We start from the raw sequence: 17086 nt of genomic DNA on the forward strand, positions 1-17086 counted from the left end.
CGACAAGTTGCGGTCTAGTATAACACCCAGGTCTTTTACTGTAGTGGATAAAGTAACAGGACATCCGTCTATATTAAAGTTGTATTGTGAGAGGTTTTGTGAGTAGTTTTTTGGACCAATAAGTAATACCTCCGTTTTATTTGAATTTAATAGCAGGAAATTACGCGTCATCCAGCATTTTATATCTTTGAGACACTCTGTCATTTTAGATGAATTAGTGTTTTCTTCTGGTCGTGATGTGGCTTTGGCTTTGGCAGGAGGTGACGTAGTGGGCACGAATCGCCCTCCATTGGATCTGACGTCACCACGGGCCTCTCTCGATTGGCTGCTGCAGTTGCTGCAGGACAGCCAACAGGCATGGGAGCCGTCTTGCCTATGTTTGCATGCTGCCACAACGCATTTTTCATTAATTCAAAATTAAGGATATTTTTTGGCTTCAATATCTCATGGAAAAGAGGTTTTCACCTTGCATAAGATATTATGCAGTACTCGTTCCCACTTCTATAGAGAACCGAGGTTACGTTAGTAACCAGTACGATTGCTCAGACACATGTAAAATAATCCGATCATTAAACAGCATATAATTGTAAAACGGCCTAACTTTAGCAAATTAAATGTCGACCTAGAAAGGGTTAACAACTGTGAAGCTTTGGGGGTGTTGGCGCACTCAATCTACTTCAGCTATGTTTTCATAATCTTTCTTCAGATCTGGACGCTTTCTTTGACAAAATGTAATTTACTCAGCTTTTCGTTTAAAATGTTGTTTTTCTATATGAAACAAGTGTTGGTGGGGGAAAAAAAAATTCATACAACGCATAAAAAAACCTAATACCTAAATATGAACACAGTAGAATTTAAAGTGCAAAAATAATATATAAATAAAGTAGAAGTTTGATGTTATGTTACCTGAAGTAAATTACTATCAAAGTTCTAAACTAGTTTACTGAGAGTACTTCAAAGTGTTGTAACCAAAACACAATTTACTAAATATAATGCAAATAAAATGTATTGCTAGAACCTGGGTTTCAATACTGCAGGCAGATGAGTTGATCTTAAGCAGGTGAGTCACAGTCAGCAATCAGCCAAAGAGAGGAGAATACATACTTGACCTTTATTTAAGTAGACTTCAGAAAATTGACTTGAAGTATTTTTTGTAAGGGACTGGGTTGTCACGGAAACGACTCGGATGCATTTTTTTGGGAGATTCAAACTCTCCGATGCAAACACCTCAACATTAATAACACCGAACAATGAACTGAAGGGTGACCTGTTACTGTAATTAAGGGTTACTGTAATTTGATTTCTTTTTTAGAAATTAAAAAAGTGTCTTTTTTCAAAAGTGTGTTAAACAGCTTAGAAGCAGATCTCCTAGAAGTGACAAATGCCTCAATTTTCACTGGGAGTTTTCTAAACTCCCTGAAAACTGTAGTTGTCAAGCCCCTCCTGAAAAAGAGCAATCTGGATAAGACCATCTTAAGCAACTATAGACCGATCTCAAATCTTCCTTTCATAGGCAAGATCATTGAAAAAGTTGTCTTCAATCAGCTGAACAAATTCTTAAGCTTGAATGGATACTTCAACCCGGTCTCATCCCAAGACGTCATATAACTGAAGTTTTGGGACGTCTTTTGACCATACGTCAATATTCGCCTTTTTAGGGCCCCCTTAAACGTCGGTAGATGAGGTTATGGGATCCTAACTCTACCCCAGACCTAAACCTAACCCTAAACCTAACCCGTCACCTAACTAACGTTAAAGGTAAAGCGTCAGTTGTATGACGGCCCGGGATCGCCATCTACCGACGTTTAAGGGGGCCCTAAAAAGGCGGATATTGACGTATGGTCATAAGACGTCCCAAAACGTCAGTTATATGACTTTTTGGGATGAGACTGTGTTAGATACTTCAATCTGGTTTCCAATCGCATCATAGCACAGAGACAGCACTCATAAAGATAAAAAATGATATTCGCTTAAATACTGATACAGACAAATTATACTCGACCTCAGTGCTGCATTTGACACTGTCAATCAGAACATACTTCAGACAGGCTGGAAAACTAGGTGGGGCTTTCTGGGATAGTCCTAAAATAGTTCAGGTCATACTTAGAAGGGAGAGCTTATTATGTGAGTATAGGCGACCATAAGTATTCAATTCTTGCGCCACTTGAGCCAAATAATGAGAAAGAACCAAATTGCTTACCAAAGCTATGCAGCTTTGCTCCACTTAGCCCTATCGCCGAGGGACTACAGCCCCATTTTGTCTTGGTTTGTCTCTAGAGTTAGACCTTATTTTAATTAGTCATGTCAAAGCAATAACTAAATCAGCAAACTATCATTTGAAAAAGCATCAAATATGAACATAACACCAGTTATCAGGTCTTTACACTGGCTGCCAGTTACATTTAGGATTGATTTTAAAGTATTATTACAGGTATATATCATTTAATGGGCAAAGACCTTAATGTAATGCAGATATGCTCACTGAATATAAACCCAACAGATCACTCAGATAATTAGGATCACATCAGCTAGAAATACAGAGGGTTCACTCTAAGCATGGAGAGTCTGCTTTTAGCTATTATGCCAGCTGCAGTTGGAACCAGCTTCCAGAGGAGATCAGGTGTGCTCCTAAAGTAGTCAAATTCAAATCCAGACTCAAAACACATCTGTGACAACTCGTTAACTTATTAATTGAGAGACCAGATCAACTGTGAATGTGTACTACAGAAAAGCTAAAATATATATATAGGAAATAATAATGAAGCATCACCCTGACATAATAATGAAATAATAATGATGCACAACGCATTCTCACCCCAAGGCGTCACCTTTGACCATGCTTCAATATTTGACGTTTTAGGCGCAATCCTACGGCGTCATCTACCTGACGCTAAAGAAAAAGCGTCAGTTAGAGGACGCGGTTAGGTTTAGGTGTGGGGTGGGGGTAGGGTACACGCGATCCTAGGGCGTCATCTAACTGATGCTAAAGGGCGCCTAAAGCGTCAGATATTGAAGCATGGTCAAATGCTTCCCAAGGTGTCAGTGAGGTGACGCCTTGGGGGTGAGAATGGGCTGTGATGCGTCACCCTGGCATGGCATTGGTGAACATAGATGATAAATAAGTATGATTAAAATATATGATAAAACAATGAAGTATAATTAAGAAATATTAATTCTGTTTATAATTAAGTCACATTAGTAGATTTTTTTAATAAATTAACAGATGCTGACACAAAAATTGTCATATCCCTGACCCATATGCTACATTAAACTACATTATACTACATTTCTATATAGCGCTTTAAACAATACAGATTGTTTCAAAGCAGATTTATAGAAATAACAGGAAAATTATGCAAAGAGAGTTCAATTTGGCAGTAAAGCAGATCTAAAAAAAATGGTTATTTTTTACAACCCCATTTCCAAAAATGTTGGAACATTTTGTAAAATGCAAAACAATCAAGAATCTGGGATTTATTAATTAAGAAAGAATTTCCAATTTAGAAATATTGGCCAAATTAATTGTATTTATAAATAGGGCCTATAAACAAATTAGCATTTTGATGGCTGTAACACCCTCCAAATAAGTTGGGACAGAAGCTAAATAAAAGTGAAAAAATTACAGAATATCAAAGTTAAACTGTTTTGCACTCCACAATTAGCAGGAGATGAGTGTATGATGTTTTGGTATAGTCTCAACATTGAGAGGAAAGCATGCATTTATATTTACATATAAATACTGTTAACAGCATCAGGATGTTTCTTAATCGTATGTCGCTGCAAAGGTATATCTTTTAAAATTCTAAGCAAAGAACAAAAAAGAACTTTGACGTGAGTTTACCGGGGCCTTGAATCACATTTGGTCTCTTGTTACGTTTGCACGAATGCGAACAGAGCAATAAGTTGCTGGCCGCAGTGCAAATAATGGCCACCGGTGTCACTAATAGCAAAGATTTAATGTAGCAAAAGTAATTTAGAAATGGGCCTGTATTAAATGTACTGTAGCAATGCTGGAAATGTAGCAATTTAAAGGGACAGGCGAAACATCAAAGATGAACATTTGTAATGAAAGTGTCATCGTATCACCCTCATGTTGATTAGAAACCTATAAGTGACTAACTTTCTTCAGGGAGTACAAAATCAAATGTTAAACAGAATACAGTCACATTTACAGGTGCAAACCAGCCATTTCAATAGGAATCTACGCTATCGGATGTTTAGCATGAGGGCACATATTTCACGCAAATTGTCTATCGGCCAGCCACAGCTCGTCTGCAAGGGCATACCAAAATATTCATCCAAAACAGACCATATAAACAGAACCAATAATTAAATGTAAATGTGTTGAACATTCTGTAACAAATAGTTTAGGATTTTATAGACTATTTTAAGGCATAAAGTGAGCAGGATAAATTACAAAAAAAACATGGATCAGCAGGCAGGGCAACGGGCGCATGAACACTCTACAGCGCCCCATAATTTTCCAATGTAAATCTGTGGAGAAAAATGGAACTGCAACATGCTCTAATTGAGTTGCTCATTACCATACGTAAACATTGCTGCAGACAAAGACAATCCTAAATGCGTTGATGTTAATAGCCTTTATTTTGCGTTCATTGTTTGTTCTGAGAATAGAACTGTTTTTTTGGGGTTTTTTTTTTTTGTCCTCACCGGAATTCCTCCACAACTCGTAACATTCTAAAACAACATTTAAAGTCAATAAATACTACATTAGGGAAATTCTAAGATAGCGTTCTATGGCATGTTGTGTGACCTGTCAATCGACATTAGAGCACTATCCTTACCATTAGGCTGAATAACGCAAGGACACTAGACCTCTCCCAAAAGTGTCTGCATGTGTTTAGCGATTATAATATAAAGCTACAACATGTCTATCATAAACTAGTGCTTAGACCCAGAATCTGTCCTACCTATGGTCAGGAGCACAACTGCTAATGCCCACAAAATTTAGCTTGAAATTTCTCTGAATTCACTTTTGTGGAATGGTGTAATGAGAGTAAATAGTTTGTGAGTCCCAAGCATTGTGCCTACCAGAAAGTCATAGCCTTTTAAATGAGGATGACAGAAATGTTCTTTTTTGGTTAATATCTCCTTCTGTTCTGCTTGCATGTTAACATACATCACAGGTAGCTTCGTTTGTATGTTCATTTGTGGCTGTGTGGGATTTTTACAGACATTTTTCAAAGCTCCCAAACATCTCTGAGATGATTGTTCCCTAGCAGGCAGGCAAACAGACCAGTAATTATGGTGAGTTTGTCCTTATGCTTCTTAGAATGTTAAAATAAGTTTTTTTTTAGAAGCAGTTTGCATTCAAAATGATGTAACTCAATCTTTTGAATAAATATTGAATAAATACCAGAATTGATTCTTCTGTATGATACTGAAACAATGACACCAACCAGACGTTTTCAGTCTGAAGTTCGAGACTATAGGGTAGTGAATGCTGATGAGGAATGGATCAAGCTGCTCTTTGAAGACTCCCTCAGGAGTCGGAGCTCCTGTAGCCAATGCAAAATGAGACTTTCACTATCGAAGTGTTGCAGAGAACAGTGATAGCCTTGGTATTATTTAGTACATGGTAATAAAAACTTTTAGATGACAAACAAGATAAATGCTAGTATGATTCAGTCATGTGTAATTACAAATTATAAAAGAGTCTAAGAAACGTAGAGTACCAATGTCTTTTTAATTTCGGCAATTATGCAAAAATATATCAGTTTGTTGTCGACTCAGGTCCACACAAACCTGTATGTAGTCATCTTAACCACAGAACATATACCCTTGTGCAATAATTCAAAGATAATTTGAATTGTACATATAATCTACCCCTACATTTGCGGTTCCCAGATGGATTAACAATAGATTTTTTGTTTATACACACACACACACACACACACACACACACAGATACATACAAAGACAATACAAAATGTTTATAAAATTTGCATAAAACATAAAAAAAAAAGATTTCAGGGTAAAATTCCTTCATTCATTGTCTTGTCAGCACAAGTGCTTATTATTTTAAGCATAGTGAAAAATGAGATTATTTGGAAGCATTGGAGTGGAAGAAAAGAAATGCCCTTGGGAAGCAGACTGGCATGCCATGTAATTGCTGCTTTTTACATGAGTTTGACATATCCAGAATACAGGGATGATTAGACGTTGAAAGAAGAAGACAAAAACCTTTACTGGGCTTCATAGACAGATTTCAATAAAGCTGAAAAGAGAAAATATGTTTTTACTTGATTTTTTTCAGTAATGAACTGAATAATCTCTCTTCTGCAGTGATGGAATATAACAACTTTTTAAGAACCGTAATAAACAAAACAAATACAATATAAAAGTAGGTTTTTCTTTTGAAATTGACATCCTGTCTAAAGGACATCCAGGCAAAAAGAGTTTGAGTTTGACACAAACAGACCATCTCTTCATATCTTTGCTTCTGGTCAATCAAAATAATTTGTAAACTGCATGATATCTGTAAATTTACAACAATCATTAAATCATATTCTACAGTGCAATTCAAACTTTACTACATACAGTACCCAGGTGTATTGGAAAAATGTGCCTGACAACTTTCTGCAAAATAATGTTGCTTATTGCGTGCATCACAGCTCTTTCAAAGTGAAAATTTACCCTATTTGCTTTGTTAGTGAAACTAAACCTGACTATGTTTAATTAGGTTGGTCGTATATTTCGGTTCCAGTTTGGTAATGAAATGCCTGGAAGGCCTCGCCTAAAGATTAGTGCTCTTTCACGTTTTAAAATAACACCAAATACACTTAACCTAACCGAGTGTTAAAAAAAAGCAAGCTTGAGATAAAAACGCATTTTAGCTTGCTTCTACAAATATTTGTGCGTTTATCGAGTGTCATGACTTCACGTTTCGCAGTTTAGTGTAGGGTGAGATACCCAGCAAGTTTACGTGAGAAAAACCTTACATGAGGAGCTGGTCATGTGATGCATTGCAAGCAGCAAAATCTATTAGAGTACAAATCATACACTATGGTAAAAGGGTTTTGGGGTCATAACACAGTTAAGTGCAAGTAACTATTCAAAATAAGTCTTTAGTAATTGATAATCTGCCCCTCTAATCATCGTTTGTGAGAAAATGAATACAGGTTGGTGTTTTGTAGCCACTAGAAAATACAGTGAATTGAATTATTGGCAGCTTTTTGGAGTTTTTTAAAAAAGAGGCACATTTTTCCAACAAGCCTATGTCGATAGAAATTCAGAGAGATTGCAAAGAGATAAACAAACAGTATTTTACAAGGGTATACCATGTGCAATATTCAGAAGGACACTTACAGTTTGGTTCATGAATTGATAAAAACACAAATGCGTGAACTTGATTCAGACTGACGTTTGAGTTTTAATTCGCTCGTAATCACACTAAGATAAAATAAATCTATTTAAATCTTTGATAATGAGTAAGGTTTTCTAAAATATTATATTTGGCAAGAGGATGAGCTTTGCTGTGAGTTTATACAGCATTGGTGTTTTAATGAATTGCATTTAGACAATTTAAAAAATACTGCTAGCGATACACAAGTATGATTGTTAGTTCTGTCTTATTCACCAGTATGGACATACAAACCCAATCAGTCAAAATAAGAAAGAGACTATATGACATATTCTGACTGTTGCTATAGCAATTGGAGCCAAACACAATCTGTGTCAAGGATGTCTTTTCTCTAAGGTCACTTTACACTGAGGCTTTTCTTCAGTCCACAGTCATTGGTATTGCTAGAGCTCCACATTAGTTGAACACATTAATAGTAAAGGAATATTTCCCCCCAAAACGAACAAATCAAACATTTTTTTAAACAAGTTTGCTTCACTAAAAGAGATGTTCAGCAGAATGTTCACACTGCTCATTTCCATATTAAAAAAGTCAATGTTAAAAAAAAAAAAAAAATTCAAAGAGCACACTAAAAGTACATTTAAATACATACATTTAAAATTCCAAGCCATATGATAATTTTGTGTGTGGAAAAAGACAACCATTACTACCTTTACTCACTAATAATCTTATAAAATCACATAAAAATGTCAAATCTCATTCAGATGTGTGCATATTCATATATGTAAGGTTTGAATATGTGTTTTATGAGTTGTATCATATTGATACAGCAGGCTTTTATGGCCGTATTGTATGATATGATATGATATAGTGAGAATATAGAACTCACTCAAAAAAACTGAGCTAAAGTATGCAATTTAGTGCAGATATTGTTATTCATATGGCCAACAATTAAGAAGTTCTTGTAATGTAAATCAATGAGATTTTTCTTTTAAAGTATAACAGACTACATGTAAACATCAGTTGTCACTCTATTTCTAACAATAAGTCTTAGTAAGATGATAATGCTTAGTCTTGTGATCAGAGTTCTGTAGTTGGCGGTCAAAAATTAAATGTAATGCAGTCCAATGATGTTTGAGAGATGTACTAATAAACATTCCTCAGAGGCCTGTTGTATCATTATTGACATGCATGCATTTTAACTTTTTTTTTTTTTTTACATTTTTGTGTGTGGTCATTTTGGAACTTGACAGTTTCTGGTCACCATTCACCTTTTTTGAATGAAAAATAGCACCATGAACATCCTGCCTAACATCTCCTTTAGTGGTCTTTTGATGGGTGAAAAAGTAAAATCAGTTTGGGACAACACTGGGGTTCATTTCTGGGTGTACTATCCTTTAAGTTACATAGGTTATTGTTATTACCTTCGAACTAAGTCAAGGTGGTTAGTATATGGATTAATCCACTGGTAATGTGTTTAATGGTAGAGTGCTTTTCAGAAGCGACACTGTATTACTTTTTAATGTGTCGTCAACATGCCATCTTTATACATATGCGACAAAGCATCATCTAAAGCACATATTTTTGGTTTCAGTGTGATTTTATACTTAAAATTGCATAATATGAATTTACAAATGTCTTAATGTTGCATTGACAAAAAAAAAAGAAAGAAAAATTTCAAACACTGCACTGGAAAATAACTTTTTTAATCAGCATTTTGGTCTTGTTTTACAGTTAAAATATCTAAATCTTTGAAACAACGCAATATGCCAAATATGGTAACCTTTTTCAGCAAATGTTGTTAATTTACTTTTACTGATGGTTACCGTGTTCTGAAGTCACATGACAGTTTGATGAAAAACAAGACAACAACACTCATTAAGAAAATATTTTTTTGCAGTGTAAAAGAAATCAACAAAAAAGTAAAAATCAATACATTTTATATTTTGGTCTGAAAGTACGACTAAATCAGATGGTGCAATAAATTCACTGAAAGTGCAAGAACATCTTTGTTAAATGTCATGAAAACCCATGAGAGGTTAGCAGCAAGTCAGTACAATCTGCAGAATCATAAGAGATGAAACTGAAAAGTTATATATAGCAATTCCCTTCATATATTACAGCTGATAAATCTATTTAGTGGCACAAGAAAATCTAATCTGAGGCACATTATTTTTCAATTCAAACGCAGGGCGCAGAGGCCAGTATGTAATGTACTTCTAGTGGCAAAACACAATCTGAAAAATAGCTCTGGCTCAGAGGCACTTCATATAAGCAAAAACAAGTGAACAAAAATATCCACTAGTTCCAAATGTATGTGCAACTTCATACTGTAGTTTGTGTGCTGCCAGGTTTTAGTGATCTTTTCAAACCTACATTTCATACCACAATTCTTACTTGGGCTTTTAGATATTTGCTACCGTGTTGTGTTATTTGAGTGTAGTGAAGAAAGTCTCAGAAGCTCGATTCAGGCACGGCCTTCTTTCTGCCGAGTGAATTTGTGCTGTACCGTGTACGTTGCTGAGTGTGCTGAGAGCCCCTGTCCCCGGGCGTGCTCTGCGGCTGGCCCACCGTTGTGCCGTTTCTGTGTAGAGACGCTGTTCTTCTTAAGCCTGGATCCAATTTGCTTTGAATATTGGAAGAACTTTGTGACCGTTTGATGTCTGACAACCCACGACTCACCTTGCCGTTTGCAAGTTCACCACCGAGTCTGCTATGACCTTGGTTATTGCTATCGGCTTTACCTTCTGAAGTTCTATTATGTGTCCCGTTGGAGATCGAAACTCTGGATGGGCTGAGGCTCTTCACTCCTACATCACCCATTTGCATAGTTTCACTGTCTCGAGACCTCCGAAGTGAATCCTTCATGAAACCACCTTTGAGAAAAGCGAAGACACTATCGTGACGTTTTGTCTCCAGTCCCTTTTTTTGTTTTTCATCTGGTTGGTCTCGTTCCTTGCTTGGCTTATTCCTCAGCGTGGTTTCCCAGCTGTCTGTACCACAGGAACTGGATTGGAGCCCTGCACTAGAGCTCTTTCTGGACTGCGTTTGTTCCTGTTTTGATTTTCTGCTGCTCCGTCTAGTCAAAGTCAAAGTCCCATCTTCTCTTGGTCTACTGTTGCTGCTGGATTGTTGGCCTGTGTCTTTCTTTGAGCTACTTGCTTGACCCTGCGGTATTTTAAGATAATCTAGAGGTGCGATGCTGCTGTGGCTAGAAGATTTGGCGGCAGGTTTTCTCGAATCGTTTTCTTTACTGACTTTTTTATCTGAAGATCGAGTCATTAGGGCAACAATAGGGTCTTTGGTGCATCTTGGCCTCCTTCCAGACTCTAAATACTCCACTAGCTCTGCAGGAGCTGGGTCAGGAGCTGAGGCAGGTTTGTGGCGGTCTTTGTTTCCAAAGGACCATCGCAGTGGCAGCATTCTGGTCTTGGTGGGACTTTTCATGCTTATGCTACGCCCTTGGATTCCTCGCACAAAAGGTCTGGTTTCGAACCCACCTAAAGACACTGACATTTACACAATACTCAGTACATGGTGGAAAACACTTGGCCACAACAAAACAAGTGAACAACTATGATAAAAAATCTGTCAAGCAACATACTTATATTATTTACATTTTTATTTTATTTACAATGATAAGAACAAACTTGCAGGGTACAAACTCACCACCTCCCTTATCGATTGAGGGCTCATTTTGAAAGACGGGAGACTCTGGGGAGTCTGGGATGGTAGAGGGGCATGTTGTGGAAAACCGTGAAACCATACTTCCTCTTTTACTGTCACCATTTAAACGGATGAGCCAGTGGTCTGACATGGAGGAGCTGGTGGAAACTGCACAAGGAAACAATCAAGACGATGTTTAGTGGCTGCAAGTCCATGTTTCTCCTAGACAAAGACATTAAATAAGCTGCCCCTTAATTTTAATAACTAATAATGTTCTGTATTATTGTTTTCATGATGACCAAGTATCACATGCCCAGTGGTGGCATCTTAGCTGCCAGTCAAATGAACTGAAACCAACTAAAAACATGTCTCAAGTTACGACTCTAACCATGGTTCCCTTAAAAAGGGAAAAAGATGCAGTGGGAACTCTTCTGTGCGATCATGTCTGAATCACATGTCCAACTTAGTCAAATGTCATTGGTGCAACATCAGCCCAAGACATGTGATGGCGTACCATGGAAGCTACGTATAAAGGGTACCCACAACAACAGTGTCAGCAATGATTGTGTCAATCAACATACTGCAAATTAGGGATGTGGCCGAAGCCTAATACCTTATTCGTTAAGGCACGGATAATGGCTCCAAAAACAAATAACAAATTCTACCAAATAACAGAAAAAAATAATCGGCAGACTAAGTCACTTCAAATGTTTGCTGGATCACAGATGAGCCAGGGGATAGCACAATATTCACACCTCTTAAATCACTACGCAATAATGAGTTTGTGAAGTGAATACGTGTAAACACTATGAATAAAAAGCATGCAAATCAAATAGCCATGCTTCAGTCTCTTTCAGAAATCAGAGCTTGGCAAGACAGTAATATCCACTAAAATACATCATGCACATGTTCTACTATTTGATGTGTCTATTTAAAATATTTAAACCATATATATTATACACGAATATTATACACAAATTAATGAAATTAGCGCAACACGAACGCAAATCAAATAGCTGCGTTGCCATGTCTACACGTCAATCAGAAATCAGCTTGTCAAATCAACAAAGAAACTGAATCATACACATGTTCTACAAAATACAGTATATGTCTATTTAAATGTTTTAAACCTTGTACGATATGATAGGCTACATGATATTTCTCTGTCTCACTCTCTCGGACACTGCAAGCATTGAAGTTATTTATTTTATTTGTTCAGATTTGTTTTATCTGAATACAGATTTGAATAATTTTGAGATTGTTACAGATTCACACCCCTATTGAAAATACTTTTGATTTAACTTGCACTGAACTAATTTGAGAGAAAGTGACCTGTACAACAGTCAGAAAAACTGGTCCTACATGTCCTCAGAATTCTGTCACTGTCAGAACACCAAATGTATTCTTACCATGACTGTGGAACCTTCACGTTGGATTAAATGTGCTTCCTGCCTAACATTGATCCAATGCAACAAACAAAATGTCAGTCAACCTCCATCTAATACATGGCCACAAAGGCTCATTCACTGACCTCTGGCTGAGCTGTTGGCGGACCAGGGAGGGATGACATTTCTTCTCTGGTAGAACAGGATATATGCCCCTCGTGTGCACAGTTCCTCCTCTGGCACAAGCTCCACGCTGCTGTCGTCATAACTGTACCAATGGCCGTCCACTGAGTTCCTACAATAGGCTGTTTTACACAGACATATGTTGAGTGGTGTGTTCACATCTATTGATTTAGACTTCTGTTCATGTTTATTTATTTATGTAGGGTTGACGATTTCATTAGTGGCTCATGCATTGATGAGTTTCTAGGGAACATTTAACAAAACAAGAAGTGTAAAAGAGATGTAAATGCATTTTGTATTTTGTTGTTTAACTGGTTAGAATCTGAGTAGTCAATAGTGACATGGACATTAACGAATCGGTTACCTTACGTAACCTCGATTCTCTCTAGATGAGGGAACAAGTATTGCGTAAGCTAGCTTACGGTATGGGAAAGATTAATCTTTTTTGAGAAGCTGAAGCCAAAAAATTATCCTTTAATTTTGTAACCATTGTCAACGCAGTTCACTGCAGCAGACCATGAGCGGGCTAGCTAGCAGCTCATTGGTTCGCTCAGGGAGAACTGCTACAGCCTATGAGGGAACTCGGTTGAACTCGCGGCCAATGAGAAGCTGACACGCTCTCATTGCATCAAAGCCCACCAAAACGGCGTGGTCCGAGTCTATAAATAGGCGAGTTTCCCGCTGTTTTCCGGTTTTTCATTGAATGAAGCGAGAACACTAGTAGCGCAAGCACGGGCGGGAACGCAATACTCGTTACCTCATCTAGAGATAACCGAGGTTAGGTAACCGATTCGTTCTCTTACGAGAGGTTCTCTCGTATTGCATGAACTAGCTTACGCCACGGGAACACTTGGTCAACGCCGTGCACGCTAAGCTTCCACAATGAGTCCCGGGGGAGGGATCCCGGGGGACCCTTATAAGTGGGAAAATAATGTACGTGAAAATAAAAGGGCCAGCAAGTGGGCCGGTGATTGTGTAGTACATAAGCATGTGAGGGAAGAACAAGCGGCACGCCGGTTGTATGAGTGTGACTCCCAATAGTGCAGCTCAACATAAGAGCTGAAGCATACTAGACTGCTAGTAGCTTTGCCTGCAGGGCGGGTACTTCCAGATTGTAAAATCTGACAAAGTTGGAAGGGGAAGCCCATCCCGTTGCCATGCATATGTCTTGAATGGAAATGCCGCTGGACCATGCCCACAATGAGGCCATGCCTCTAGTGGAATGAGCCCTGATGCCCAGAGGGCATGGCAGGTCTTTTGATGCATAAGCAGAAGCAATAGCATCCACAATCCATATGGATAGTGTCTGTTTCGAGGCGGCCAGACCCTTGGTGGGCCCACCGAACGAAACAAAAAGCTGCTCAGAGCGTCTGAACGTGGCAGCGCGTGTAGTGTACAATCTCAGAGCCCGAACCGGACAAAGGAGATTGGCGTCACATTCGCTATCGGATGCGGGATAGCGAAATAGCGAAAATCAGGGAAATAACCTGAGCTGAATGGGGTACTAATCGCTTTGGGGACATAGCCATGTCTAGGTTTGCAGATGACTATGGAGTCATTGGGTCCAAACTCGAGACACGCTGCGCTAGAAGAGAGCGCGTGAAGGTCTCCCACACGTTTTACTGATGACAGACAGAATCAGAAAAACGTTTTTTAGCGAGAGGTATTTAGGTCCACAGACTCTAACTGTTCGAACAGGGGGGCTTTCATAGCTTCGAGAACTATAGAAAGATCCCAAATGGGAACCGAAGGGGGGTGTGGGGGGTTCATCCTTTTAGCTCCCCTGAGGAAGCGGATGACTAGCTCGTCTTTGCCCAGAGACTGAGCGCGTCGGGGTTCAGCGAACGCCGCGACAGTTGCCACGTAAACCTTGTGAGTGGATGGGGACCTGCCCTTATCCAGCATCTCCTGAAGGAAGACGGGTAAAGACATCGCACCGCTGTGGGTCTAGGATTTTGTTGGTGCACCATTAGAGAACACAGACCATTTTGACACATAGAGCTTCCTAGTAGAAGCCGCTCTGGCGTTCATGATCGTGTTTAACACTCCTTCTGGCAAAACAACGGATAGTTGTTGATCACCCATGCATGAAGCGCCCAGCGCTGAGGATGGGGATGCCAGATTGTGAGCTTGAGAGAGGAGATCTGCTCAGACTGGAATGGGCCACAGGGCTGTCTGCGACAGCTGAGCGAGCTCCGGGAACCAAGTCTGACTCTCCCAACGCGGGGCTATGAGGAGCACCGAGTGGCATGTTTCCCTGATCCTCTATAAAACCTGTGGTAACAGGGAGACCGGAGGGAATGCATAAAGCGGGCGGCTGGGCCACTTCTGGGCTAGCGCGTCCTCGCTCTATGAGAAAAATATTGGCCAGTGAGCGTTCTCCTCTGACGCGAAGACTCTGCCAAATATTCGCCACAGTTTCTGGACTGTTTGAACGTGCAGGGACCATTCTCCCGGAAGGATGAGATTCCTGGACAGTCTTGTATTTGATGCGTGACCAGTGGCCACGTGAGAATAGAACGAGACGGACTCAAACCCGAAGACTCAAATGAACTAATCATTCCTCTTTCCGGTGGTCTGACAGCATAGGCTTAAAGGGACTGACAGGGAGAACGAAAGACTCGGACCCGCCGAACCCGAACTCGAGAGATGAACTAATCATTTCTCTTTCCGGTACTGACAGCATAGGCTCTATGGGACTGGCAGGAAGAACAAAAGACTCGGACTCGCCCCGAACCCGAACTTGAGAGATGAACAAATCATTTCTGTTTCCAGTACAGATTCAGAATCCATATGTTGCGCAATGTGCATGCACAGGTCACACAAAATGAACGAATCACTCCCTGAGACAACTCGGTAGTCCCGAGTCATATTAAAGATTCGTTCAAAATGAACGAATCGTTCATGAACGACACATCACTAATGTGAGCACAGTCGTGGGCACATCTGTTACAGATAACACTCTAGCGGTATAGCCAGCTAAGAGAGTGGGCTCTGTTAGACACGGGAATGCTGTGTTTAATATGGGTGAGCACAGGGGTGTGGGCACCTATTACACTTGAACAGAATTGGCGTCAATCTTAATCTGTCGGTGTTATTGCAGGCGTTCATGTTATGACGGGCTCGTTGCTGCAATATAGACATTTTCGGCCGCTCGAACGAGGAAATATAAACGTTAGAGAGATGGGTGCTTAAAAGGCCTCGGTGGGCTAAAAACACACTCGTTTCTCATGTCGCCACTGACGCATGTGCGCGGGAGAGCGCGGCCGCTTTCTGTGACGTAAGAAAGCTGGCCGCGAGCTCAGAGCTGCATAAAATTACCTGCAAGAGCCGGAATCGAACACGGGTCTCTGGCGCGAAAAGCTTTGTGTTTTACCACTGAGCCACAGCAGTAAAGACACAAGCCTCGGCGGGACTAACACACCATTTTTGGTGAAGCTATGCACGGGGGGGGGGGGGGGCTAGCTCTCCTGTAAAGTAAAGAAAGCTAGCCGCGGTCAGCACAGCTGTAAGCGTCTCGTCCCTCATACAGCGCGGGACTCCGGCACTGAGAGGGGCGCGGCATGAGCCGCAGGTGTGCGAGGCATCTTTAAAAAGACGCTTGCTGCTCTTTTGTGAAGCTACACAAGCAAAATACAAATGTAAGGACACGTCGCCGGATGGTGTTAGCTCACAGGATCGGAAAATCGGAAAACAGCGGGAAACTTACCTATTTATAGACTCGGGCCACGCCGTTTTGGCGGGCTTTGACGCAATGAGAGCGTGTCAGCTTCTCATTGGCCGCGAGTTCAACTCATAGGTTGAAGCAGTTCTCCCTGAGCGAACCAATGAGCTGCTAGCTAACCCGCTCATGGTCTGCTGCAGTGAACTGCGTTGACAATGGATACAAAATTAAAGGATAATTTTTTGGCTTCAACTGCTCAGAAAAGATGAATCTTTCCCGTAGCGTAAGCTAGCTTACACAATATGAGAGAACCTCTCGTAAGAGAACTACCCCCCCCCCCCAACATATTTTTTTAAGTTTAAGAATATATGAAATAAAGTTAAAAAAAATAAAAAGAGAGTTAATAAAGTAGGTGAAAAAAATCATAAACATCTATCTTTCATCTATCTATCAATCTACTGTATCTATCTAGTATCTCACAAAAGTGAGTAAACCCCTAACAGTTCAGCAAACATTTTAGTACATCTTATCAAGGGACAATTCTATAGAAATGAAGCTTGGATACCTTACATATCGAGGTAGTCAATGTGCTGTTTGTATAGCAGTACCGTCCTCTGAAAATAACTCAACATACAGACATTATTGTCAATAAAATTGAGTACACCCTAAGTAAACATGTCCAAACTGTGTCCAAACAAGTGTCAATATTTTGTGTGAGCACCAGTGTTATCTAGCACTGCCTTAATCCTCCTGGCCATGGAGTTCACCAGAGCTGCACCGGTTGTTGCTGGGATCTTCTTCCACTCCTCCATAATGACATCACAGAGTTGCTGGATGCTATATACATGGCGCTTCTCCACTTTC

General features: G+C 39.8%; 1 protein-coding gene across 2 annotated transcripts in view; it reads right to left on the reverse strand.

Moving 5' to 3' along the window:
- Window positions 1–5688: 5688 nt before the first annotated feature.
- usp43a (ubiquitin specific peptidase 43a) overlaps window positions 5689–17086 on the reverse strand; it is a 122543-nt gene continuing 111145 nt past the window's right edge. Inside the window, exons 13-15 of one of the 2 annotated variants that reach the window (XM_039691637.2) lie at window positions 12522–12680; window positions 10994–11158; window positions 5689–10824 (exon numbers count right to left, since the gene is read on the reverse strand). In XM_039691637.2, the coding sequence (XP_039547571.2) occupies window positions 9779–10824; window positions 10994–11158; window positions 12522–12680 (1370 nt within the window). In that variant the 3' untranslated portion in view covers window positions 5689–9778. Of the gene's footprint in view, window positions 10834–10993; window positions 11159–12521; window positions 12681–17086 lie in introns of both variants that reach the window. The other variant, XM_039691636.2, reaches the window with a different exon arrangement.

The sequence above is a fragment of the Pimephales promelas genome, chromosome 8 (assembly GCF_988280905.1).
Source record: "Pimephales promelas chromosome 8, fPimPro1.hap1.1, whole genome shotgun sequence".
Classification (NCBI taxonomy): domain Eukaryota; kingdom Metazoa; phylum Chordata; class Actinopteri; order Cypriniformes; family Leuciscidae; genus Pimephales; species Pimephales promelas.